This window comes from Onychomys torridus, chromosome 16 (genome assembly GCF_903995425.1).
Source record: "Onychomys torridus chromosome 16, mOncTor1.1, whole genome shotgun sequence".
Taxonomy (NCBI): Eukaryota; Metazoa; Chordata; class Mammalia; order Rodentia; family Cricetidae; genus Onychomys; species Onychomys torridus.
Window position 1 is genome coordinate 56037312 of NC_050458.1, and position 27740 is coordinate 56065051.

General features: G+C 41.6%; 1 protein-coding gene across 1 annotated transcript in view; it reads right to left on the bottom strand.

The window, feature by feature from the left end:
- Window positions 1–27740, bottom strand: part of Slc2a13 (solute carrier family 2 member 13) — a 296552-nt gene that overhangs the window by 48657 nt on the left and 220155 nt on the right. Inside the window, exon 7 of the mRNA XM_036208221.1 lies at window positions 11821–11946. Coding sequence (XP_036064114.1) covers window positions 11821–11946 — 126 coding nt within the window. The remainder of the gene's footprint in view (window positions 1–11820; window positions 11947–27740) is intronic.

Sequence of the window (27740 nt, forward strand, 5' to 3'; positions counted from 1 at the left end):
TTTCTTTCCAAAAGCCTGTTAAATTTTGACTTTTTTCGGTTTCTCCCCTGCTGCTTTGTCCTTTCAAGGTGGATAACTTTATGACCCCCTCTTCTTACCCCAACACACCATGGTGACACAGAATGTGCCTTTCTCTTAGCTCCCAGCAAAACAAGGAGTAAAATTCCTCAGGCTTAATTGAGCAGCAATACTAAATTGGTTTCCTGGTTTGTGTTTAAAAGGAGACTAAATATGCAGAGTTCTTAAGTCACCTTGTCAGGGATGAGAAGGAAAGATAGGGGCACCTTTATATCCTGTATTAGAAAATAATATTTAATTTTTTAAAAAATTCATTTTATACACCAACCACAGATCCCCCTCTCATCCCTCCTCCTGCTCCCTCCCACCTTCCTCCTCTTCCCTCCCCTCCTCCAGCAGGGTAAGTTCTCCCATGGGGGGACAGCTAAGTCTGGTACACTCAGTTGAGGCAGGACCAAGCCCCTCCCAGCTTCTTTGAGGAACTCCACAGAGACAACTGAACCAAGCTCAAAGGAACTCATAAACTCTAGATCGACAGCTGTGGAATCTGCATGTGACTGGACTAGACCCTCTGCATACGGGAGATGGGAGACAGTTGTGTAGCTGGGTCTGTTTGAGGGGCCCCTGGCAGTGTGATCAGGATCTATCCTTGGTGCATAAACTGGTTTTCTGGATGCCATTACCTATGGTCAGATACCTTGCTCATCCTTGAGAAAATATTATTTCATACTGTAACAAGGGAGGTGCTGAACACATGTGCACTGTTATGTTTGTTTTGAGTGAAATATAAACCTGGGATGTACTGGGATGTACAACCCTACCCCAGTAAGCACACACAGAACTCAGTGCATACACTAGATGCTTGTTTTTGTCCATGGGTCTCACGGGTGACGGGTATCATGAGTTCTGCTTTTCCAGTTACAACCTGGCTGCCTCTCCTTAGGTATATCTGCATCCCATACTTGGTTTGTGAAACTCTTTCATGCACTTGTTGCTAGTCTTAGTCTAGGGTGTCTGACTTTGGAGGTCTCAATCAGGTCCTCAAGAGAAAAGCAAGTAACACAAGCAGCAGTAATACAAGATGAAGTTTAACATTGAGTATGGCCATAACATGAAGACAAAGCCTCATCCCACTTCCTGTCTCCCTACACTGTTTGCTGTGAGTGAATGGACACGTGGTCAGCTAACATCTTGCTCCTCCTGTCATTCTATGCCTTCTCCTCCATTATGGACTCCCGTCCTCTGAGAACATGAGCACAAACAAACTCTTTCTTCCTTAACTTGTTCGGGGTCATGGTATTTTATCGTAGCAACCATCAAGTAACTAATACAACTAGAGAGGAAGAGATGCTCTCTTCAGTGGTATAACCACTGGTAAGGTGACATCCTCTGCAACAAGCCCTCCCCCATCCTCTTGAAAATAACCCTAATGAAACACATTGCATCACAATGATCAATAAAACAAAACAACAACCGTAGACAGGTCGGAAAGCTCCAAAGCAGAAGAGGAGCTAATTGGGAAGAGGAAAGTGGTTCATGGGAGTGGAAGGGAACAAAGAGGGCGGGTGTGAACATTCACAAATATATCACATACATGAATGAAAATGTCATTAACAAGAGCCATTAAAATGTGTAGCTAACGTATGCTAATAACACATTCTAAATCTGGCCCGGGGAATGGGTCCATTGCTCAGTGTTACTAAGACCAGTGCTGTGACACAGCGAGTATGCTCCTCCAGCTTTGCCAACATGTACTCACTCTTTAGCGCGTTTGCCTGTCTAGGTTGACCTCCTTCAAGTCTGTATATGAGGCTCTGCTGTCTGACCTCAGCATATAACAGAGTTCTTAAGCACTGTTTTGATAACTGAATAGAGTGCTTGCAGGTAAGTTTTACATGAGAGGCAACTGTTTGGGAGGGCTGCTGTAGGAAACACTGCCAGGCTTTACTGAATTATAAAATCTTGTCTTCCCGCCTCGATTCTACTGAGGAGGACATCTTGTATCTTCTTAGCCAGATAATCAGAAAGAAACAGAGGTCGGCATGGCCACGTACTTCTTAAAAGATTATGTTGAAACAATTAAGGCAATTCTCTAACGTCAGTCACAATCTTCAGTTGGATACAAAGGAAAACAAATAAGTACCTTATAAACTCCAGGATCTCATCTGAAATGACCTAGAAGTTTTGACAGGTGGACATTTTCATACCAGGTCCCATGCCCTCATGCCTCATGCACAGCAGCTCACTTTTAAGCTTTCAATATAGTTTTAATAAAGACTAATATCTGCTAATGTTTTCATGAGCATTAAAAGAATATAAAAGAAATTCATGATTTTCACATGACTTTTAGAGTTTGGAACAGATTTTACTCACTTATGTCAATATGATGAGGAAATTCAACATTATTTAAAAATATTTTTAAAGGTGGCAATGCATAATTTCATAGAATTGACTCAGTGCCCAGTATGTGAAATATGCTGCCCTATAGCTTATCATAAACATTTATATCTCAAGCCATCTAACAACTAATTATACTTCCCAAAAGACAGTGTTGATTTCTAAAACTCACATATTTTCAATTATTACCTTTCACAAAGGTCTTTGTGTCTAAGCAGCATACATGGCAAATACCATCTTAATGTGTGTATCATCAGGCAGTAGTTTAACCCTGCAATGTGATGTTGTGGTGTAGATGGAGTTTTTCTGGTCCTGCCTGGCTCACAGTCAGGACAAATCTCTCTCACCCGCCAGTTCCACAGCTGCTCAGACCCAACCAAGTAAACACACAGAGACTTATATTGCTTACAAACTGTATGGCCATGGCAGGCTTCTTGTTATCTACTTCTTATATTTTAAATTAACCAATTTCTATTAATCTATACTTTGCCACGTTGCTCATGGCTTACCTGTACCTTACATCTTGCTTGTCATGGCAGCGGCTGGCAGTGTCTCTCTGCCTCAGCCTTCCACTTCCCAGAACTCTCTTCTTTGCTTGTCCCGCCTATACTTCCTGCCTGGCTACTGGCCAATCAGTGTTTTATTTATTAACCAATCAGAACAACACATTTGACATATAGAACATCCCACAGCACTGTGGTCCCTCTCTGAAATCAGCACATTTTAAATATACTTTTGTAGCAATGCAATATGTTAAAAAAAAAAAAACAAAAAAAAAAAACCTCATCCTAAGAGACTGGAACTTTCGTTGGCCCTCACAGCCAGAGTGAAAAATACATCTTGAGGTCACATAAAACTGCTATCCTACTGTGTACTCAGCCTGTTTTTTTAACCTGCCTTAAGAGAACAACATAACAACCAACCTTATGTGTCTGGGATTTCCCATGTAGCCAATGGATACAGCCTAAGTTGATACATTGCTTTAATCCTCAGTCATGTACTCCTCCATGTCCCTGATGCAGAATAATACATATGTGTTTGCATGTGTATCATCCACTGCAAATAGCACATAGTTTGAAAGCAGCCTTATCCACCATAAATGTTGAATATGACATTTGGTTATCACTTGATAGACAGTGATATTTGTAATACTGCTGCTGTCTTGGTCAGTTGGGATCAGTTGGAGACAGTGGCTTTATCCTTTCCAAAATTCTATTAAGATTTCTATCAAATAGACCTCATTCCTTTTCCATGTGACACTTTCTGTGCTATTCAATAAAAGAAAGTATAATTCAAACAGACACAGAGGGTCACACACAAACACAGGGGCAATTTCACAAGACCACTTTCAGGAAGGCACAGATTCAGACTCACCCAACAGACAGACAAAGGGATGGAAGACACAGGAGAGCAAAGGAGAACGTCCACTTCTGAGCTCAATGTTGGTTAAATGGCACTAAGAGGAAGTGCTTTGATTTCTTTCTCCACATGACACTGACACATTGACTGGTGGTTGGGCACTCATTATTAACATGTTCACAAGGACAACATACTTTGTATACTATGTCATTCTAATGTCAAATTGATTTCAGGAAAAGCTAGGTTACCAAGTATAAATACTCTGTGATTATGATCAGAGTTTAAATTGGGTTGTAATGGTCAACCTACCAATGTTAAAATGTAGAAACTACCCTGCTATTAATGAATCTTAATACAAAGTGCTATCGTCTACTAATGAACTTCTAAATGCCTTGTCTTGCCTTGGTACCTGTGCACCAGAGAATTCTGTTTGTCCATCAGAATTTTGCTTGTTTCCACTTCCTACCACCTGTAGCATGTGCTCCATATTCTCGACCTTTGGCAATGTCTTGAAAATCATTCAGCATACCTTTCTATAACTACTAATACTTCCTTTGCTATTTTTGCTCCAATCTTAAAATTAGCTTGCTTCTGAAATTTAGGACTACTGTTTCCACAGCAGACTCTAATATATCTTACTTTACACAGCAGTGGAATTCAGTGTGCCTGTATCAGCCAAGCGAGGGCAGGTTATGCCTAAGCAATAGAAGTCTCACATTCCATTGTGATTTACACAAACCAACTTAGTTTCTTGCTCTTGGCCCAGATCTGTCTGAGGCCAGATGTCATTCCACACCTCCCTTCACCCTGCATACACAGCTCATGCAGGACCTGCTATTTGGGGACATGACCAGCTTTACAGCAGAATGAAAGAAGATATGGAAATTTCTGGATAAAAACTTGGTATTAAAACTTTGGCTCAGAAATCACACAGGTTGGTTCCACTTTCCTTTATTTGGCCAGAGTAAGTCACATGGATAAGCTGAATGCAAAAAAAATAAAAAATATAGTCATCTCCCAGTGAGCGGCAGCAGCTGTTTTTAGCAATAATAAAATCACTACACTTGCCAGGAATGGGAGAGAGCTCTAATAGACGGAATGAAAGCAACCATGTGTTTAATTTCTAGCTGACTTTTCCGGCCCAGGTGTTGATAACGTGGTGTGCCAATGACTTTCCTTCTATATTGAGTGTGTTTCTGCTGTGCCTCACCATGTGATCGAACGGCACATCCTGGTTCAGGCATCACATGGAGTCACTCGCTTACAGCTGCTGCCAATTGGAAGCCCACACCTATGGAAACACACCAGTAACAATCCAATTTCCTGGCAGGGCTTGGATAACGTGCTCCAGCCATGTCCCGGTGTCATCTCCAGGCAATGTCCCCACGGCTGCCTTTGCACTTGCGTCATCTGTTGCTTTGCTGAACCAGTTCTGGAGGAGCCGTGAGTCATCACTGGGAACCTACACTAAGTAAGATACACCATCCAAGCCCTGCCTGGCTCTTATCCTTTGCAAAACAGACTTACAGTCTCCACGCCTTCCTCAGTGAGAAATAACTCACAGACTATTTCAAAGGAAGTATAAACTGAAGAAGACACTTGAAAACTATAAAAAGAAAGTTGATGGGCTGTCTGAAGTTGTGAATTTTGGCAAAACCCAAAAGGCAGTTAAATGTAAATGTGAACACTTCTACTTGAATAAAATGTATAAATTTTTTACCAGCACAAAAATAGGAAGTAGGAAGTTAGATAAATGGACACAGACAGAAATTATTCTGAAGTGTTTTGGTTTTCTACTTTTTATACTTTGTAATATAATGAGTAGAGGATGCAATATACATAACTTATAACCGAAGGACTCTTATGTTCTTGGATTTGAAAAATAATAACCCAAGATATATAATTTCTGAAATTATACCTAGGTAAGAACTTTAAGTACTATCAACCTAAAATGAAATAATCTGGCATGATGACTTATATCCAAGGAGTATAACTTTAAGTGAATCAAAATATTATATATTATATGCTTCACTTCTCTGTGAAGTATAAGCTAATAATATTTAATTATAAATCATTCTGTTATTAGGCATATAGCTGTTTTTTTCTATCACTTCTATGAATAATAAAAATGTATCAATCTAATACATATACATCATTTGATACTATGTTTCTTTAGTGACAGGTTTCATTTTCTGAATTCATAATGGATGCATCTTTTGAAAATATTTTATAAAAAGGTCATGAAAGGAAAACCTTTGCTTTTCTGCTCAACCAGTCCTGAACTGAACATGGTTTTCTGTCATCACTATGGACGCACGGACTGCTTGGCAAACCAGGGGATGTTCTGAGGAAGTTAGAGAATGTCTTCCATCAGCTGCTTAAGTATTTTTCTTGTAGTATGGCTTTATGCATTGAGTATGTGGTTAAATTTTATTATAACATCCCTTAGTGTTTTAAAGTTCCATGTAAGCATAATGTATTAATCAAAATGGTATGATTCTCATGTTTTCTTTTACACTTTCCCTCTTTTGGAAACATTTACAACAGGATCACTAAGATGAAACAATTAGAACCTTCCATCCTCTCCTTTGAGCCTCTCATTCATTGCAAGTCCTCTCAGGTTCATAATTATTGTGCAAAGCATCAAGCATTTTGATTAGGATAGGACACAGCACTGGAACTTGGAGTCTAGGCAAGAAGTCAACACATCCACATCCATCCAAGCACAGACCACTCGCAGTGGATCATGCAGCCAAGTTGTCCCAGAGCTCAGGTGATGCCTTTTGGGGAATCTCTATCTGGACACTGAGTTCTGAGTTTGGAGGATGTTCCCCTCTTGCTAGGTTTGCATTTACTCTGTCAGGGAGGCTGTGCTCTCCTTCACAGAGAGAGGCTACAATATTCTTGTGAGGTGAGCTTTGTTCTAAGGTCTGTGGAAGCTCCATCTGTGTGGAGATAGTCTTTTTTCCACCCGGGGCACCAAGTGTAAAGTGGTGTGGCCCCTATACAATGCTTGAATATGTTTCATAACTATCATTGATCTGTGGCCACAACAGTTTTCTTGGAGTTATGCTACTTCAAGGTTAGTGGATGCTACATGCATTGTTTAGTAGGCTGTCCAGACGGTACGTAAGCAAAAACTGACTGACATCTTATTTGGACAAAAATGATTATTAAACTTGGGCCAAGATGAAGAAGAAATTGTCAACCCCAGGCAGAAGGCACAGGAAGAATAAAGTCACTAAGGACATTAGTGCACTGGTGAGAGGTGTGGGCTGAGTACATTTTGTTCAGGCAAGTGGCAGAATGCAGAGCCAACAGGCTGCATGCTGTATCCAAGCTTGGCTGTGAGAAAAATATCTCAGCTGAATGAACGCTGTGAACAATGAACTGCCAACGAGGGACTATATCCAGATATTTTAGTGTTTCTAATTACAGAGCTAAAGTGCTGTGTTATAGGAAACAAATACTGAACCAGCACGCTAAGAAAGAGTCCCTCATTAATGGTATTTTTAGTTAGCATTGAAATTCCAGAATGGATTATTTATGGTTGTGTATAGATAGAGAACTGGGAGGTATGGAGGAGTGTGAAGAGACACACAGGAATAAATGAGAACTATTCTAATGCATTCACCAGTTGAGAAATGATGTTTATTCTAATCTACAGTGTTCCTGACATCTCCATCTCCATCTCTCTCTCCCTCTCCCTCTACCCCTCCCCCCCCCCTCTCTCACACACACACACCACACAGACGTATAAGACATTTCTGCATTATTATAACTGTCTTCACATATGCCCCTTACACTGCTAGGATACCTACTAAAGAATTGCATTGCTCAATACAGCTGCTACTCCCAGTCTACAGATGGGGATGGGACTCAGAGAGGACCAGACATCCTAATGCCATTTACAGACATCTAGCACATTCTTAACTTAGTATATTTTGCTGCTTAGCTGCAGCTGTTCCAAAAGAGGTGGAGTTATCTTTTGATTTGGAGATCTCACCTCTTAAATAGAAATTTCAATTCACAGATATTCTGACTTGGTTCTAGAAAGTTTTCCCTTTTCTAGAAACTATTTAAATGGACCCTCAAATGCACTATTCACAGAACTCCTTTTTGAGTGTCAAAATGCCTGTTTTCTGTTGCACGCCTTTCATTCTAAACATTGCTTACGTCTCTTCTCTCATCCCAGCCAGGACTGTACTCCTAGAGTTTTTTCCACGTGTACAGACCTCTCTAAAGATCAATAGCTCTTGACTTCTGCACCTTCCTGTGTTTTACATTCTCCTCTTATGTCTGTGAACCTCCATCTTTTCCTCTCCCCATGCAGACCCACTCTGTCCCCTGGTTCTTCTTCTTGTGAGTCTGGTTAGCTGTAAACTTTGACATCTTGTTTTTCATCATCTGTTGTTTTTTTAAAGATTTATATATGCTTTTTATTAGCATGCACGTGTGTGTGTATCACATGTGTGATACAAACTTGGATCCCCTGCAAGAGCAGCAAGTGCTCTTAACTTCTGAACCATCTCTCCAGCTTATACGATCTGTTCTTAATTCGAACTTCTTGTTTTTAGTTTCTCAACTAATGAGAAAAGGTGATAAGTATCTCCTTGATGTTTTTGTGAATTTTTGTTGTGCTTGGGTCTGAAAACACGTCTGCATGCTAGTATCTGGATTTACTTAGAGTTTATTTGACTGTGTATATTAATATACTTGTCAAATGTATTCTTTTATATTAAACACAACACATGTTTGCAGGGTTTCCACGTTGGCTTGAAATGAATGGACTTGTCAGACTCACTATTAAACTCTCGTATTAAACTTGTCTCCCCCGCCAAATTCTCGGATTTCTTTTCGTTTTTGTCTTCTTGACTTAGCACTTAATTTTTTCCACTCAAGTTCCAACGTTTTTGTGGTTGCTGTTTGTAAGTGGTGTATAGAATGTATCTTTTAAAAATTTACTCCAAGTACATGTCTTTAATCAGTGTGTCTAACTGATTTATTGTGAATAGATTTAGATAGATGTTTCATTTCCCATAGATGTTTTCTGTGATTTCTCAAAACCACAGTTTTGTAAATTTTCCACCTCTTGTCTACCCTAACTTGATTTTCATTGCCACCACATTTAGCAGCTTATCTTTCAAACAGAGCACACACATTGGGTTTTTATACCATGTTTTACATATTTAGTTACCGAAAATTTTAGTTTTTTAACTTTTTTGTGTATGCAAAATTTGCTGGGTTATGGCATACATGTAACATATAGACATTTATATATGTGACATATAGCTTACTTAAGTGTACACCTTTGAGTATAGTACAAAAAAATATATCCCTTTAGCTTGAACTGTTTGGGAGGCCCCCAGGCAGTAGGACTGGGGCCTGTCCTTAGAGCATGAGCTGGCTGTTTGGAGCCTGGGGTCTATGCTGGGATACTTTGTTCAGCCTGGATGAAGGGAGGAGGGCACTGGAGCAGCCTCAACTGAATCTACCAGGCTGAACTGAATCCCTAGGGGAGTCCTTGCCCTGAAGAAGGTAGGAATGGGGGATGGATTGGGGGGAGAATATGGGAGAGGGGGAGGGCGGGAAGAGGGAGGATGGAGGAATCTGTGGCTGATATGTAAAATTAAATTAATTATAAAATTAAAAAAATATATTTTTATTCCTTTTAAGCTGAACCATCTCTCTAGGTTACAAGTTAATTCCCTAAAACATGGTACAATACAGTACTTACTTTTCTAATTCTTTTCATATATATGTATGGTGGTTTCTATGCATGTATGTATGGTGGTTTCTATGCATGTGTGTATGTGGGCACACACGTGTGCAAGGTTGCACAAGTGTACATTCACATGGAGATCTAAGGCTGTTAGTGGGTGTATTTCTAGACCAGTTTCCACCTACATACTGAGGCAAGGTATACTGTTAAACCTGGAGACCATTTCAATTAGTCTGCCAAGGCAGCTTGCCCTAGGTATCGCCGATGACTTGCATGCACCGGAACTCCAGGCTGGCCTCCCGACCCACCCAGCTTTGACGTTAGTTCTGTGGATCTGAATTCCACTTCTCATGCTTATGCACCAAGTGTTTTATTAGCTGAGCCATGACCCTCATCCTCACACGTTCATTTTAGTTACATGGATTTTATAACATGTTTATAATTTCATACAACTAGTTTTCAGTCTTATTTTTTTCTCCAATGGTGAGCACAAATCCTAAGAGTTAAAACTCTAAGTGAATATAGCTAAAATATAAAATCAACTAGATAGCCTCATAAGAACAACAGACAGGTGTGTTGAATGAGCAATGCTCCCCAGAGGTTCAAGTAGTTCAATGCCTGGTTTCCAGTTAGTTTGGGGGATAATGGAACTTTAAGATGCGGCGCCTTGCTGGAGGAGGAGGTGGGCTTGCAGGTTTGTAACCTTTCCCACTCTCTGATTTCTCTGTGTGATTAAAAAGGTGGCTTCTCAGTTCCCTGCTGCAGTGTCTCCCTCACCATCATGGACTCTTAGCCTCCTAAGGTCGTACACCAAAGTAAACTCTTGCTTCCCCAGAGTAGCGTTTGGTCATGGTGTTCTGTCCCAGCGAGGGAAGAGAAGCTCATGCAGAAGCTGGTGCCAGAGCAGCATCTCCTGCAGCACAGAGTAACTAATGTGCTGGTAAGTGTTTGTTGAAACACTGATTGCACTTGTCACGTATTTCTTCGTGATTCGTCTACTTCATATGTAGTCTGGAGTTTGACACAACTGACGTCAAATTCTCCTCTACTCCTTTGAGCAGTCACCTCGTAAAGTAAGTAATGGCGGGAGCGTGAAAACTGGTACTAGTATCTTAGACTGTACCTCTAGTGTGCTGTGTACCTCCTTAGGAGACACAAGCTATGGCATTACAGGTTCCCTTGTCCCTGCACATGCTGGGGTAGCGAGGAGGGGAGGGACTATTTATAAAGGGGATTTAAAGTGGAAAAAGACATTAAAGTCATAATAAATACATTTCTACATTCTGAATTCACAGATATGAATATTAGCTCTTAAACTTGAGGAATGCTTACTGTATAGAAGTGTTATTTATGTGTTCATGCTAAACCAATGTGGTCTGTCCCCAAGAGCAATGCGGATAGCTCTCTGGCCACACACTGGTGGTTAGCAAACTTTTTTTTTTTTTTTTTTCCTGATTTTGGTTAATTTCCCTGAGCCACAAAAAGTCCAGGGGGAACTAGCTCTGTGAAAATAGTTTAAAGAGGTGTTAATTTATTTTGACTTTACAACTGTCTTTCTTTTGGATTCAGAGGATTACGGTTTGGAAATTGCAGTAGGGAGTGGGAGAAACTGCCCTGTGGACACTAGCAGCACCTGCTTCTATTAACGATCCAAAGCCTGATGGCTGGGCTGGGGCTAGCTATTTAACAGCAGAGTATTTGCTGAGCATGTGGGGCCTGAGAGCTTCCTCCTGCGTGTTGAGACATGGAGTATTTCTGGACCTCCAGTGCATGCTACAAAGCCTTTTCTGAGGGGCACATGGAACAGCCCTGCTGCACAGGAGACATTCTGCAGGCTGGAAGTCAAGTCTCACTGGTGACGCCTTCTCTCATACACTGAATCTGGAGTTTTAACTTTTTCAGCAATTAGTGTGTGTGTGTGTGTGTGTGTGTGTGTGTGTGTGTGTGTGTGTGTGTGTGCCTGCCTCTGTATGGAAGCCAAAGGATCCCTTGCATGGTGATCTTCTTCTATCATGTGGGGCCTGGGGATTGGCTCAGGCAGGCTGGGCGTGCTTAGTGGCAAGCACCTTTACCTGCTGAGCCATCTTGAAGGCCTGAAATCTTCATTTGTTTTTAAAAAGAAGACATGAAACTAGAAGAGACTAGTAGAAAAAAGAGGGTGACCAGGACGGGAAAGGAAGGTAGGAGGATGAAGTGAGAGTTAACACAACCAAACTGTATTGTGTATACTCATGAAAATATCACAACAAAATGAGTGTAAGCTAACAAAACATCCTCATTTTGCAACAGAATGACATTCTCACGGTAAGCAGTGCATGACATACCTGCCCCAGGCTGCCTCATTTGTAGATGCTTTATTAACTGGAACACAGGAGGAATCAATGACAGCTGAACTGTTCATCTTATAGCAGAATCCGCAGTCTGGATCCAGCATACACTCATTACAGTAACTGAAACATGAAAGGAAAGAGTTAAAGTCATGTTAGCCTGGTTGTAGAGACCCACAGAGGTTTCCTAGTGAGAATTTACCAGAGTCCAATAATCTGGGCTTGCTTTACCCAGCAGGGCTGCATAGGGGGATGATTGGACCACATACGTGGTTACCAGGTGTTTGGAAGGGCCTACACTTGGCTGTGCGGTGTGCTTTGATCTAGCAAGGGGGAGGTCTTTTGCCCCACCTCTTGGCATTGTTATAAAAAGCCCTTTTGAAGAGTCACAAGGGGCCGGTGGGTTTTGACCCAGGCCCTCCTGAAGCTGTCCTGTGTTTCTGCCTTTCTCCTTTTTCGCTACCTTTCTATTGAAAAGTTTCTTATCCCTCTCTCCTCCCCAGAGGAATCCGTTTAAAAAGTGGGAGCTGGCCTCCTACACCTGGTCAACTGGGGCCTGTTACATACTGAATTCCAGATGCTGCCCCCACAGCTCACACTATTTTCTTAGCTTTGGCCAAGCCAAGTGACATGCCCAGATCCCGGTGGTAACTGGACGGTCACTTTCATCTCTCCATGCAGATTAGAGCAACTCTGTAAGCTACTGTGTGGTAAGGGGCTCACAGAACAAGCCCGGTAGACCTGCAGTGAAAATGCTTTCCTCAATCACTGATATTTATTACCAATCAGTCTATCTGGATCCAGAGTTTTAAGTTATAATAAAACATCTGTTTCTTGCATCTCACAAGAAATCACATACAGCATTTTATGGAAAAATGATGCTAAATACCACAATATGCCTAACGTTCACTTGACATTCTGAAGTTGGCAGTAAACATTACATACCATGGAGATGATCTAAATGACCTTTCACCAAGAACATATCTCAGGACTGTGGCTTTAACAAACGTCATTAACAAGAAGCATAGCTAGAAGGGGCCATTCTTCACTAGAAGTATCCTACACATAGAATCCATCAATGAAACACAAGAGCAATGCTTGGAGGAATCGCCAAGCACAGGTTGCTTTTCATGTGTGAAGCCTGCTTGGCCCTTAAAAAATGTGACCCTGAAGAAGCTCTAAATTCTAGACTTTGAGTGCTATATACCAAGAGCACATGACCTCAAAGGACCCATTCATAATCTATCTAAGACAGAGGCATCATTTAACTCTAAATTCCCCATTTCTTCATATGTGGGAGCAGGGTACTGTTAGGTCCATAATGGGCTCCCCAAATGGTAGTGCTGCTGGCAATGTCATAAATGACAGATTGCTAACAGATAAACAAAAGCTTATACTCAGCAAGCATTCCTTCGGAATGGGTGAAGTGGCTTTCTGCTTGGCAGAAAAAAAGCCGCCACTTCCTTCGTCTGGCTGCTACAGCCAACACCTCTGGTAATAGGGCACCTAGTTCTCTATTTAAGTCAAACAAACTTGTTAACAGATCAAAGTCCCCACCCAGTTCCCAGGCTGCTCTGGCCTTTAAACCCCCTTCCCATACTCGAGCTCCCAGGCTTTTCCAGCACACAGACCCCCTCCTGCTACAGCATGCCACAAGAGACAGCCTTGGCAATTTGAATTTCCCCATGGTCCAGTTTGTTGGTTGCACTGTGCCCTCGCTTATAGGTACTTACCATATGGTGTCACAGAAGTATCTGCTCAGATAGCAAAAACTATAGTTGTGGCCTAAAATTATGAAATTGTACAGTTTCTTCCTTATTTAATAAAAATATTATTTTTATTATATGTGCAATTGTGCACATGTAAGGGCATGTGGGGGGTTAAAGGGTAACTTTGGGGGGGCAGTTTTAATCTCCTTCTATGTGGGATCTGGGTCTCGAACACAGGCTGTCAGGTTTGCATAAGAAGCACCTTTACCCACTGTGTCATCTTACCAGTCCCAAAATTATGTATCCTCAAAAGAAAGTTAATTAACAAGGCATGTATAAGAGGACTCCGCTTTGTAAAGAACCGCTGAATGAGGGATTAGGGGTATACTTTCCTCCTTCCTACTGGTATACAGAATTTTGAAATCAGTCCTTTGCTCTGCTCTGCCACACCTCTGTAGATGATGCCTTTTGGCAATCTGTTTACAACTGTGGCATCTCAAGGGCTAAGATCCTCCTCATAGCTTCCGTAACTCACAGAGCAGCATCTAGCTCAATATAGGCTAGCTTCCCAGGGTGCACCACAGCTTTGTAACTCAGCTCATCACACTATAGTAGTTTTTTTTTTTTTTTTTAGCCTATTCTGAAAAATAATTCTGAGGGGCAGGTGACTGAAGGTGAATGCCTGCGTCATGAAATGAAAAGAATTTAACCGTTGAAGAACAAGCTACAGCTTGTTTTTAGATGGCCAGAGGCAAAAACTGTTATGAACAGGCGATCAACTGCAAAAATGGAGGAGTAGTTTAATAATCTTTATAATTCACTTTCAGAGAGAAATAAACTGCAAGGCTAATTTCCTTCAAGCCTACATATCAAAAACACATACAGACACAGACAGACAGACAGACAGACAGACACAGAGACACAGGCACACACAGAGACACAGGCACACACAGAGACACAGGCACACACACAGACAGGCGCACACACACACACACACACACACACACACACACACACACACACACACACACACACACACACACACCACAGCCTTGCATTAAATTACAGCCTTCAAATACCGTACATAGTAAAAGATAACAGCACTATTTAGACAAACTTTATGCTATTCAAGTGTGATGGAAACTTGCAGTCTTAGTCTTGGGGAAGAGTGTGTAACCCCTGAAAAGGAGCTCAACTGTGGGAAGTGTTAGGGGACTGAGGGCAGAGTTCAGAGAAATTGGTAAGACTAGAAAACAACAGCCAGGTGATAACTCTGAGAAACAAATGTGCTTCTCTTGCTTGCTGGAGGGAGGAGATTGGCCTTCAAAATCTCTGAGGTTTCTTTTTAGAAACAGGGTGGTGGTGGGGGGCACAAATAGGGATTCATGTATTTAGAGCACTCTGGTTCTAAGAAATCCAAATGTTTCTAGCTAAAGAAGAGAGAAATAAAGGTCCCAGCTTCAGGTCTAACATCCAGGGGAGATAAAAGGTGGCCCGTTGTCATTCAGTAACCCAACAAAGGCTGAGTATAGCTCAATGTGGCCTCAGGAAAAAAAAATCTTTAAAACATTGACAGGGGCTAATTTAGAACATTCTTAATTTCGACTCAGACGTCGATGAATTTGACTGGGTAGAAAATGGTCCAGTTTCTTAAGTGTGTCTCATTAAAGCAGCGAGAGGCATCATGAGCAGTGCCTGGTCTTAAATCTACCTCTAGCAAGACCTCAGCTCAGAAAACTGGCTGCTGGCATGCAGGCATTAGGGTCCCCTGCATGGGCAGGTAAAACATGCTCCCTCAGCCCTAACCATGACCTCAGGCCCTGTATGCTATGATAATCATTGTCCTCCTCCACCATTCCTCCACATCTCCCCTACTCTACGGCTCCACTCCTCAAAGCCCAACTGCCCAGAGCAGATGAGCTGGACAAGAAGGGGCTCTGTGCCTCCTGTGGGCCCTGTGCAGGGCCAGGTTTAAACTCCAAACCACCACTGTTATGTTCCTGTCACAGCATGGCCACCAGGAGACTTCCTCCATTCCAACCATGTCAGAAGGAACTCATTAGGAAAAAAGTCAGACAATTGTATGTTCAGAAATTACTTGTAGGGTCACGGGTACTAATATCATGGAGTAAATCACCCCACAGCAGATGGCTGGCATCCTCAACCATTTCCCTGGCACAAAACTCCCCAGTCTACTAAACAGCCCTCAGGAGTCAGCAGGCATCACTCAACAGTTAACCCGGAGCATGTTTCTCTTTGAATCTTACCTTTTCATCCCGCTATACAATTTCCTAAAAATCCTAAAAAAAATACTGAGTGTCTTAAAATGCTCTCAGTGTTTGTGTTCCTAGACTCAGTTTACTTGTTTCCCAAGTTTTGCACTGCTGTGTGCTGCTCTTTCCTGTCCTCACACTGTGCAATGCACTTTTCTGTGACTGTGCCAGGAGATGCCATCTTTACATGGCCATGTTCCACTCTGCCCTTCCGGTCACCCGAAAACAGGTCACTTCCTGTTTTAATGGAAATTGATCACAGTTTTCCCCTTCTGGTAGTGTAAACACCCAGCTCCTTGTTCTGGTTGGCTCAACTCAACTCATCTTATCAGGCTGCCTACTACTTCTTAGGGTCATTGCAGGGAGCCTGGGGGATCAGGCTCTTGACTTTTTCCTTGAAGTCTTTCCCTGTCTGGGCGATCACTTTGAAACTTTTTTTTTTCTTTTTTTTTTTTTGGTTTTTTGTTTGTTTGCTTGTTTTTGGAGACAGGGTTTCTCTGTGTAGCTTTGCGCCTTCCTAGAACTCGCTTTGGAGACCAGGATGGCCTTGAACTCACAGAGATCCACCTGCCTGCCTCTGCCTCTGGAGTGCTGGGGTTAAAGTCTTGCGCTACCACTGCCCAGCGAAACTTATTTTTAAAAGTGATGTGCGATCAGAAAGCCGTCATTAGAGATTTGGTACCAGGCTCCTGAGTCTTTGGTGACCCCATCCATCAGTAGGAAGCTGTGGTTTTGATGAGCAAGGGAGGCCAGATGTGGCATCTTAAAGCCACCTAGTGCTACACGAGATGGAGAGGACATGTGACTATTCTCAGTCTGGTTTTACCTCCATCTCACTGCATGTGGCTTAGCCTTAAGAACCCGAAGAGACTGTGAGTCCTGGCCTTGCTGTGGCTGAGCTGTCTGACCTTGCAGAGTGAGTACATCCCCTGCATCTTGGGGTTCTCCTCTGCATAAGCTCTCACAAAGCTACGGGGTGGGTTGAGCAAGGAAACGTTCTCAGGACACTCTCTTGCGCTGTGATAAGCTCTCTATGGCGTAAACCACAATCTGACTCACGGCAAAACTCACCCTCCAAAATCATCCCCAAGCCACAAAGAGTGATTGACTCGCTTGGTTTCCCTTGTCATTTTAGTCCTTTAAATAATACTTCTGTATTTCTTCTCTGCCCTTTCCACAAAGGATAGACTATACATACCATCACCAGCAAAGAGCAGTTCTTGATTTTTGCACTGAAGATAGCATATTGTATATTGATGAAATTGTATCTATATATGATGATTACCACATTGTGTGAAAATACAAAATTACTCCCGAATTTATCATGACTGAAAAACTTCCTATAAATATATACACAATTATTTGCCAGCAGGCATGCATGTGACGTACACTGCCACCTCACATTGCCACTTGAGGTTTTAGCTATGTCAATCAAGCACTCCTTCTGTTTATAGACATACCTTTCTCCCTGCTTTCCTGTTAGAGCTGGGCTGTACATTGTCTTAAAATAAGAATTTAATTGGAAGGAATATTAGAAGCCAGTTACTACAAATTGGGCCTAACTAGTAATGCTGTGTGTTAAAAATCGGAAGCCGCTCACCTCACTAGGTTCACCGCACAACCACAGCAGGCGCTTGAAGGCCGCAGTAGATCAATCAACACTGTAGGTCTGCTGTCGGTGGAGGGGACTCCCTCTCATTTTGTCACTCTGATTGGCCTGACACACTCCAAACAACTCACTACTCAGCTTTGGGAAACTTCCACAATATCCCAGGACACAGTGGATAAGTCAGCAAGTAATGAATAGATTAAAACAAGAGTTATTATTTTAATATATAATTAGAGTAATGGCTTTTTAAATAGGGACTTCTGCCGCAATGTTTTATTGTCCAGAAATCTAGGTATGAAGCAAAATAACTCGACTTCTGTAGAGTAATGAAAGTGATTTGTTTTAAAAGTAGACAACAAGGAAAAAAGGGTTTACTGTGTGTCACACTACAGCTTCCAGGATGAGACTGATTTTTTTTTTTTCTTAAATTTTACTTTATGTTATTTTGGGGGGAGAAGGTTGCAAGGGCAAAGGTCAGATATGAAGGGATGGGTAAATAAATGGGATGGAGATGCATGATGTGAAAGACAATAAGTAAGTTTTTTTTTTTTTTTTAAAGGGTAGAATACAGCATCCTCTTGAGCTCCATATGTGACTAAACTGAGCCATGGCAATATCTCATGAAGGGAGGCCCACTAGAATCCCAAATATAATGAAGAGGAATATTAATTCAAAATGCTTAGATTCCTTAAGTTCATTATAATACAACATAGCAAGACAAGCACATTAATGTAATATCAAAGGAGAGAAAAAATTCCAATGAATGATGCCTCTTAATACTACTCATGCATGCTGTGGTAGTTGAACAAAAATGGCCCCTTAAGCTCCTATAGTTAAATGCTTGCTTATTAGGGAATGGCACTACTTGAGAGGGATTAGGAGGTGTGGCCTTGATGGAGGAAGTGTGGGAGTGGGCTTTGGGATTTCAAAGCCCAAGTCAGTCCCAGTGTCTCTCTCTTCCTGCTGCCTGTGGATTCAGATGTAGAACTTTTGGCTACTTTGGCCTGTGTGCCTCCATATTCCTTGCTATGATGGTAATGGGCTAAACCTCTGAAATTGTAAGCCACCCCCAACTAAATGCTTTCTTTTATAGGATTTGCTGTGGTCATGGTGTTTCTTCACAGTAAGTGAACACTAAGACAGAAGTTGGTACCAGGAGTGGGGTATTGCTGTGTTAGGCCTGACCATGCTGCTTGTTGCCAAAATGTAGACTTCAGATTAGAAAAGCAGTTGAATGCTTTAAACACGGCTGAATGGGCCATCCTAGCAGGATTGTGGAAGACAGTGGTGCTGACAGTAGTATAGATTATGATGGCCTGGCTCAAGAGGTTTCAGGAGAAGAATATTAGTAGGAGGCCTAGAAACTTTTGTGTAATTTTGGTGGAGAATGTAGCTGTCTTTTACCATTGTCCAAAAAAATCTGCCCAAGGTTGCTAAATTGAAGAATTTTAGATTAATGGCATTGGCAGAGGAGATTTCAAGACACCCACATTCTCTACCAAAAATAGTATTGATGCTGTTGTGTTGTTATTAGTAGTCATGCTTAGGCAGATCTATAATGCAAAGGAGCAAGCCAAGCAAGGAAAAATATAAAATGTACAGTTTGAGGAGAAAAGGAGCACCAGGAAATATAGTGGTGCTAAGTCCAGTGCTCAAAGACATAAAAAGTTTAAAGGAAAGCCTGATACTACATGGAATAGAGAGCAATGGCATCATGGCAAGACCCCAGCCAGTTAAGCTCCCAACTTGTGAAATGGAATGAAAACTTGTGAAAAGCTTAAGCAGTGAAGGAAACTATCAACAACATAAAGCTGGTAAAAATGTAATTGAATGAGGGAGCCAAGTTCCAGCCCCAGCAAGCAGATCTTGGCAGCTTCAACCACATGGTTCTGGCTGTAGAGTCATGGATACAAGAAAGGGCTTGTAGAATCTTTCTCTGAGGCTCAGCAAAGCTGCCAAGGCCAAGAATGTGGCAGGGAGGTCCCTGCATGGAGGCCCAGATAGACCATTTTGTGAAGCTGTGAGGGTGAAGCCAGATTTGACCTGGAGATGCCAAGATGTTACAGATGCCAGAGCCATGGGATACCTGCCAAGGAGAGCTGCTAACAGTGTGCAGAACCAGCCCAAGAGAGAGAAGTGTGTTGCAGTCAGCAACTCTAAAAGGAGATGGAGTTCTGAAGGGTGCTTTGATGACAGACATGGAGACACAGAGCTTGTATCTTGCACTACTGGAGTTTGGTCTTGCTTTGGTCCAATAATTCCTCACTAAGCTCCCTTCCTTCCCTTTTAGAATGATCACGTATATTTTGTGCATTGTATGTTGGAAGTATGTTGTCTCCTTTTTTATTTTGATTTTACAAGGGTTACAGTTAAGAGATTGCCTTGAGTGTCACAACAGACTCTGAACTTCAGATTTTTAAACAGTGCTACAACAGTGACAGGCTATGAGGACTTTGGATGTTGGACTGAATGCATTTTGCATTATGATATGGCTACAAGCCTATGGGGTTCAGGGGTTAAAATGAGGTGCATGAATAAGTATGGTCCCCATAGGCTCATATACTTGGTCGTTAGGGAGTGGCACTACTTGAGAGGTAGGAAGAATTATAACTTTATTGGAATAGATGTGGCCTTGTTGGATAAGTATTTCACTGGGGCAGGCTTTGGGGTTTCAGAAGCCCAAGTTAGTCCCAGTGTCTCCCTTTCCCTGCTGCCTAGGGATCCAGATGTAGAGCTCTTGGCTACTACTTCTTGTGTGCCTCCATGCTCCCATACTAATAATGAACTAAACCTCTGAAAACGTAAGCAAGCCCCAATTTAATGCTGTCTTTTAGAAGATTTGCTGTGTTCATGTGTCACAACACAGAACCGATCAGCTTGTATCAATACAGACTATACATTTCCATAGATATATTATTTTGAGAGATAATTTATTGGTTTTAACTTTAAAAGCTCACTAAACTTGTAAAATTAATGCCTTATAAAGCATTAAACTTAAAATAATAAAAAATTGTAGGGCTAAATATTTAGGTCCCATAAAGTGAAATGGCCATAAAAACAAGAATCAGTTCATACAAGATACATCTTCTTTTTCATTACAAAATGAGCAAAGCAGAGAATACTTCTAAGAAGCCACTTGAGTTCTGATTCCTATGACTAATCAGCATGGGCTGGACATGGCATCGCACACTTGGAATTGCAGCACTTGGGAAACCGAGGCCAGAGGTTCTAGAGAGTTTGATGCCAGCCTTCGTACACAAGAGTCTGTCTCAAAAAATAAAAGACTAATGAATTTATTATATAAAAAAATCAGAATATTCTCAAGGAAAATCAAACAAAAGGAAGGTAAGAATTTAAAAAATCAAATTCTGATTCTGAATCAGCCACTACTGATTATAAATTATTTTATTTTCCAATTGTGTGTGTTGGGGGTAGGGTGGAAGTATGTGCATGGGAGTGCATATACTGAGGCCAGAAGAGAGCATCAGATTCCCTGGAGCTGGGATTACAGGTGGTTATGAGCCACCTGATGTGGGTGCTGGGAACTGAACTCAGGTCCTCTGGAAGAGCAGTATACACTCTTAACTGCTAAGCCATTATTTTACTGACACCTCCCCCCCCCCCCAACTCCTAACATTTTTCTAAGGTCCTGAACTTTATGATCATGAAAAATAGAAAATGAATAGTGCCTTCTTTTAGTATTATAAAGGTTTAGAGATTTATTAATCTACCTTCAAGTTGGCACTAGTGGACACCATGATTTCTTTACCACAAGAATGACATGATCGCCAGTGCTGAATGCCAATTCTCACCATGCATATCTGCTTACTAGAGAGAGGCTCAGGGAGACACTGCCAGTGACTCAGGAGAGTGAAGGGTCAATTGACTCTAATGCGCATCCATTAAGGCTTGTGAGCAAGGCAGCTTTCTTTGCTGCCATGCAAGCACTCTTACACAGCTTGAAAATCGAACTTACCTTCTCCAAATGACAAAGGCATCCTCCTCTGAGTCAAGAGGCATGAGCATGATAGCACCTGCCTGTGATCACACCAGCATTTGGGAGGCTGAGCATGAGGGGCATTAGATCAAGGGTAGCCTGGGATATATGCACCCCCACATACACACATACACACACACACACACACACACACACACACACACACACACACACACACACACACACCCATATACAATAATAAAAAATAAAAGAATAGTTTTTACCCTTGTGTTAAAATACAGAACACTGGTAATTGTGAACAAGGTCCTTTGCTCTTCTGGAGGAAGGCTGACCCAATGTAGGGATACAAAAACTAACAAACAAAAACAAAACAAAACAACCCTGCCATGTGGTGTTATCTGAGAAAGACAGCAATGGCTGAGGTATACTGCCATCTCATCTGCTTTGTGTTTGAGACTCTAAACTTTTAGCATTTCTTTGATTCAAAGCAAAAAATGGGGCTTGGTAAAGAAAGCACAGCAGTTAGGAGAACTTGCTGCACTAGCAGAGGACTAAGGTTCAGTTCCCATCATTCACTTGCAAACTTCCATAATTCCAGTTCCTGGGGATCTTCTGGCTTCCATGAACACCACACATGTACATGGTACTGCAGGGATATACCGTATCCCCCAATATATTGTGCACACTAATAAGGCCTATCTGAGGAACAGAGGAAAAAGCCAGCCACTGTATTAAACATAGAAGTCAGGCAATGGTAGCACACGCCTTTTATCATAGCATTTGGGAGGCAGAGATCCATTCAGATCTCTGGGTTCTGGGACCAGAGCCAGGAAGCGGTGGTACACGCCTTTAATCCCAGCACTGACCATAGAGCTCTGTAGGTCTGTACAGAAAGACAGGAAGTGATGTAGCTGGGTGGCGAGAGGAAGTGAGATGGCAGAACAGAAAGGCCTATAGGCGTGGGTATACAGGAAGTAGCTCTCTTTGGAAGCTGAGAAGTTGGTGAGGTGAGGTTGGTTATGGCTTATCCTATTCCTATCATCTCTCATTTTTTTTTTACCCCAATATCTGGCTCCAGGTTTTTTATTAATAAGTCCTTTTAGCAATTTGTCTTACATGGTACATACAAATACATGAAGGCAAAATACTCATACACATAAACTTTAAAAAGGATAGCCAGGCAGTGGTGGTGCATGCTTTTACTTCGAGTCCTGACAGAGGCTGGTGCCAGCCTGGTCTATAGAGCAAGTTCCAGTACAGCTGGGCTACACAGAGAAACTCTATCTCAAAAAACATCAAAAATCTGGGAAATCAAAGGCAGCTGTTTCAAATCCTGACAAAGCTTAAAGTATCAATTTGTTTTTACTGCTGATTCTCCTGGAATCAGGAATACTTTTTTCCCCCCAAAACCAACATTGCTAAGACAGCAGTGTTGGAAGTGATTTAATCTGTTTATTAATCTATGCATGAGCCCAGACTCTCATCTCTGTTACAAAATGAACTCTGCTACTGAACATCCCTAATGAGTTTTAATATTAGTTCAATTAAGTGGCACATTCTGTAGCTGCATCATTAGGGTGTCTAGTTTAACAAGCTTCATCATTTGGTACTCCATTTTCAAGGGAGAGTCCTGATAAAGTCCCAGTGTTTATAGATCGATGCTCTTGTTGCTTTGTGGGTTGATGTAAGCATCTCTCTATGCTCCTCAGAGCTTCCACAGGCTGTCAGGCAGTCAGGGAAAGGCCAAAGGAGGGCAGTGGACAATGCAAAGGAACTCCACCACCTTGGCAAGTCGCATAAACTTTCCCTCAGCCTTTGTATTCCTCCCACACAATTAAATACTATATTTCCTCCTAAGAAAGTACGAGAGTAATTTGACAAAAATATCCGTACAGAATTGGGAATGATTCCGGCAAATGTGAAGGACTTAATTTGCAGAAATTAATATCATTTAAAAATCAAAGCATGCTTAGAAATTTGGCTCATCCATCTTCCTAGATCAGTCTAGGGCATGCAACCATCACGGAATTAGCCAAATCCCTCCCCCTAAATCTCTGCACTTAACATTCAAGCAGTCTACCCTGAATATCCCTAAAGATATCCTGTCCTCATATCACCAATATAAATAAACTCCAGGTCTGTTTTGTCTCTCTGGAACTGGGAAACTTCTCCTACTCATACCCAACGTCAAGCAGCAATCCTCTGCAAAGCTCCAAGGTGATGTGGCTGATTCCTGCCTGATGCTGTTGATTGCCTTCCTCCTTCCTCACCCAGCCTTGACTTGGTACCCAAGGCGCTCTATTTCCTTCTGCCTCATCTACAGACTGGCACCTTGTTCCCTAAAATAGTCTAATTTCCTGAAGATAATGAATCCCCTGCCTTTGCCCAGATTGCCCTCAATTAAGTGGCGCATTCTGTAGCTGCATCATTAGGGTGTCGCTAGTTTAACAAGCTTCATCATTTGGTACTCTATTTTCAAGGGAGAGTCCTGACAAAGTCCTAGTGTTTATAGATCGATGCTCCCGTTGCTTCATGGGTGGCTGACGTAAGTACCTCCTTATGGTCCTCAGAGCTTCTTGGGCTTTCTCTACCATGTCAGTCTAAGCAACCGTTACCCACCTTGGAAGAATTAGATTGAGCTCACTCTTGTGAACTCTATCTTTCACATGGGACCCACAAAGTTAATGGGAAAAAGTCTGTATTTCATTAACCTTTTATTAAAATTAAGCATTTCTTCAATTATGTAGGCAATAAACTACCGTTAGCACCAGCAATCTAATATCACCCTGTCCCATTACAGCAAATACAGAAAGCTGACAAAGACAACTGACATTCACTAAGATGTTTGAACTATGATACTGGGCCAGCAGCTACTGCTGCCTTTTCCTATTTCATAATGAGGTATGGAAGTCATTATATAGCAAGTTTATTTATGAAGGATTTTGCCCTGGCTGTAGCAGTGCAGGTCTATAATCCAGAGGCTATCTTAGGTTAGAGGACTGCTGGTTTGAGGCTGATCAAGACATCCTAGCAAGAATTTACCTCGGAATTAAATTAGGAAGGAAGGAAGGAGGAAGGAAAAAGGACGGGAGGTAGGTAAAGAAAAACAAAAGGGGGTGGGGCTGCTCATGTAGTTCTGTGGCAGAGAACTTGCCTCGGACATATGAGGTGGGCTTGATCCCTCACATTATGGCACCTACGCTTGGCAATAGATTTTAATATGCTGGTTTCTTTTGTGATCCCACAAATTTACTTTATGCATTTGAAAACATTACTCCATGAGGAGGTGATGATGCCTCCTGTGTAGTCTGCTGCAATGGCCTCGGGAGGAAGAGACAATGCCAGGCCTCTCTGGCTCCCCATCAGCCATTGCTATGTTGTTTGAATCTTGTTCCATTAAGGGTAAGGCTTTGTCTTTTAGTACCTGTGACCTACTGCAACTCTCAGAAATGTGTGTGTGTGTGTTTTTTTTTTTTCAGTCAAAAATAAGAACGAACCCTAAGTGTATATAAAATGTTACATTTCATTAACCTCCTGATTTATTGACTGATACATACATGTCTTTGGTCAGCATCATTTATTTCTTCCTACCAAACCTATCTATTCAAACATCAAGCCTGCCTGAGCCATTGTGGTCAAAGATACTTTCACTGAAGAGACTTCTTCAGTGGATTACAAAGATTGTTTTGAAAAACCAAGATTTGGGTCAAAGCAGCTGTCATTTCCCCACATGTCAGCCAGAGAAAGCACAGGAGCAGGGCTATACTGTCTACTGAGGTATGATGAGCAATACTTCAACTTAATAGCCAGACAGCTGGCTGTTGATAAGTAGCTTATTTCATCATTCAGTCAACATGATTCATAAGAAGGCAATTTTCATTTTGTTTAAACTTATAAAACAGAATTTCGTCAGGGTTTTTATTTAGTATTATTTATTATTTAGTAATATTTTCTACAAAATTGTATTGGCCTGTCACACAGACAGCTGCATAATTTACACCCTTTGTTCACTGGGTGAATGGGGTGTTATATGTGAACAAAACCCTAAGTTTTATTGGTTTCGTGCAATTTTGTGCGATTCTATAACAAGAATATAAAGGTTACTGAGTCCACACCAGGCCCAGGGCTGCTCTCTCAGCTTGCTGTCACAGATCAGGATGTAAAGCTCTCAGCTACTACTCCAGAACCATTTCTGTCTGCTTTCCACCATGATGCTCATTGACTCACCCTCTAAGACTGTAAGCAAGTCCCCAATTAAATGCTTTCTTCTGTAAGTTGCCTTGGTCATGGTGTGTTTTCACATCAATAGAACTGTTATGAAGACATCTGGGTTATCTGAGATATATAATTTTTCTTTTCTTTTTACCTTCTTGCTCTACTTTGGACATGATTGAATAAGTTAAGACAAGTTTTTTATATATATTTTGAGTACAAAAGGAATAAATTATATTTTCAGTAGGAATGTGAGTACCAGAAAAATGCTAAGTGCTGGGATGCTAATGAGACCTATTTTTACTGGAAAATATAAATTTCTGGAGGGATAGTCTCCAGACTCCTTTCACTGAAAATGTTCCTAAGAAGTAGATGTTCTGGTCAGTTTTCTTGTTAACATGACACAACCTACCATCATTGGGTATGAGGGAATCTTAATTGAGAAAACATCTCTATTAGATTGTACGGCAGACAAGCCTGTAGGGCGTTTTCTTGACTAATGATTGATATGGGAGGGTGCAGTCCACTGTGTACGATGCCAACTCTGGGCTAGTGGTCCTGAGTTGTATTAAAAAGAAAATCAGGCTGAGTGAGCTGAGTAGCATGCCAGTATGTAGTGTCCAACCATGGTCTCCTCTCCAGTTCCTGCCTCCAGGTTCCTGTTAGGGTTCCTGTCCTGACTTCCCTCAATGACAGACTCATGTGGAAGTCAAACCAAACAAACCTTTCTTCCTCAAACTGCTTTTGGTTATGGTGTTTAGAACAGCAACAGCAAAGCAAACTACTACATCAGTCTCCAGTGAGAGTGCAGACACCAGATGCTAACCCCAACCGTCATTTGCAAAAGTGTTTGCTCTCTCTTGTCATCCAACCAACAACTCAGGCCTGTCATCGTTTTTCAGGATACTTCTGAAGTCTGTCTCCACTGCCACCAAGATTATATTTCCTATTGCCTTGGCTACCTATGTCCCTTCATCCCTTTGTTCTGTTCTAATTAATACCACTCTCCAGCCATAGTGATATTTTAAAGATGCAAATCTAATTATGTCATTTTTATCCTATAACCCTTGAAGTCTTCCCATACTCCAGGAATTCTCATGGCTTATGAAGGCTAGGCATTTTTGTATCACTCCCATCCATCCAATTTTTGTAGTTTTTTCACTTATTCATCTAGACCAGTTTCAATGAAGAATTCACATTTTCATTTTCTTGAGACAGGGTCTCACTATGTAGCCTTCAATGGCCTGAAACTCACTATACAGATGAGGCTGGTATCACATTCTCAGATATCTGCCTGCCTCAGCCTCTTGAGTGCTGCGGTGCTACCATGACCTGCCTCCACACTCCTCTTCATGACCTGTAGATGCTTCTTCTTGGAAAATACTGTCCTTACTATTTGCACACTTCTCCGATGCCTCCCTTTTATATTCCCAGGAAGCATTTTTTTTTTTTTTTTTTTTTTAAATGAGAAAGCATGACATAGCCAAGACTAGTAATGATCTGGAACTCCTCATCCTCCCACCTCCATCTCCCCAAAACACAGATAATAGGTCCACACCACCATGCCTGGCTCCAAAAAGCACTTTTTGACAATAGATAACCAGCAAGATTTGAGTTCGGAATCTTGATGCTATAATAGCTATGCATGTTCTCGACAAACTTCAAGTCATCAAAATAAAAAAAAAAAAAAGTCATGGAGAACTCAAAGGAGATTTGCCATACAAAGAATTCAATTTCTTCTCAGAAGTGCCTATGCAGGCAGACAGCAATCCTTCTGTGGGGCCAGTAAGACGGCTCAGGAGGTAAAGGCTTGCTATGCAAGTCTGAGGACTTGAGTTGGATTCCTGGAACCCATAGAAGAAAGAGAAAACCAACTCCTAAAAGTTGTCCTCTAATCGCTGCACATGAGTTGTGGCACATATCACTGGCACTCATGCACATACATCACACACACACACACACACACACACACACACACAGAAAAAGGACCCTTGCATCATTGGGAAAATCCTCTTCTTCATGTGCCAAATTCAGCAGTAGGTGTTTAGGTAAGAGCAAATTACATATGCAATCATTTTAAGATAAGTTTACAGAATAAAGTTATGCAGGCTCCTGTTTCAACTCTCATTTCCTTTTTCAACTACCATTTATGCTTA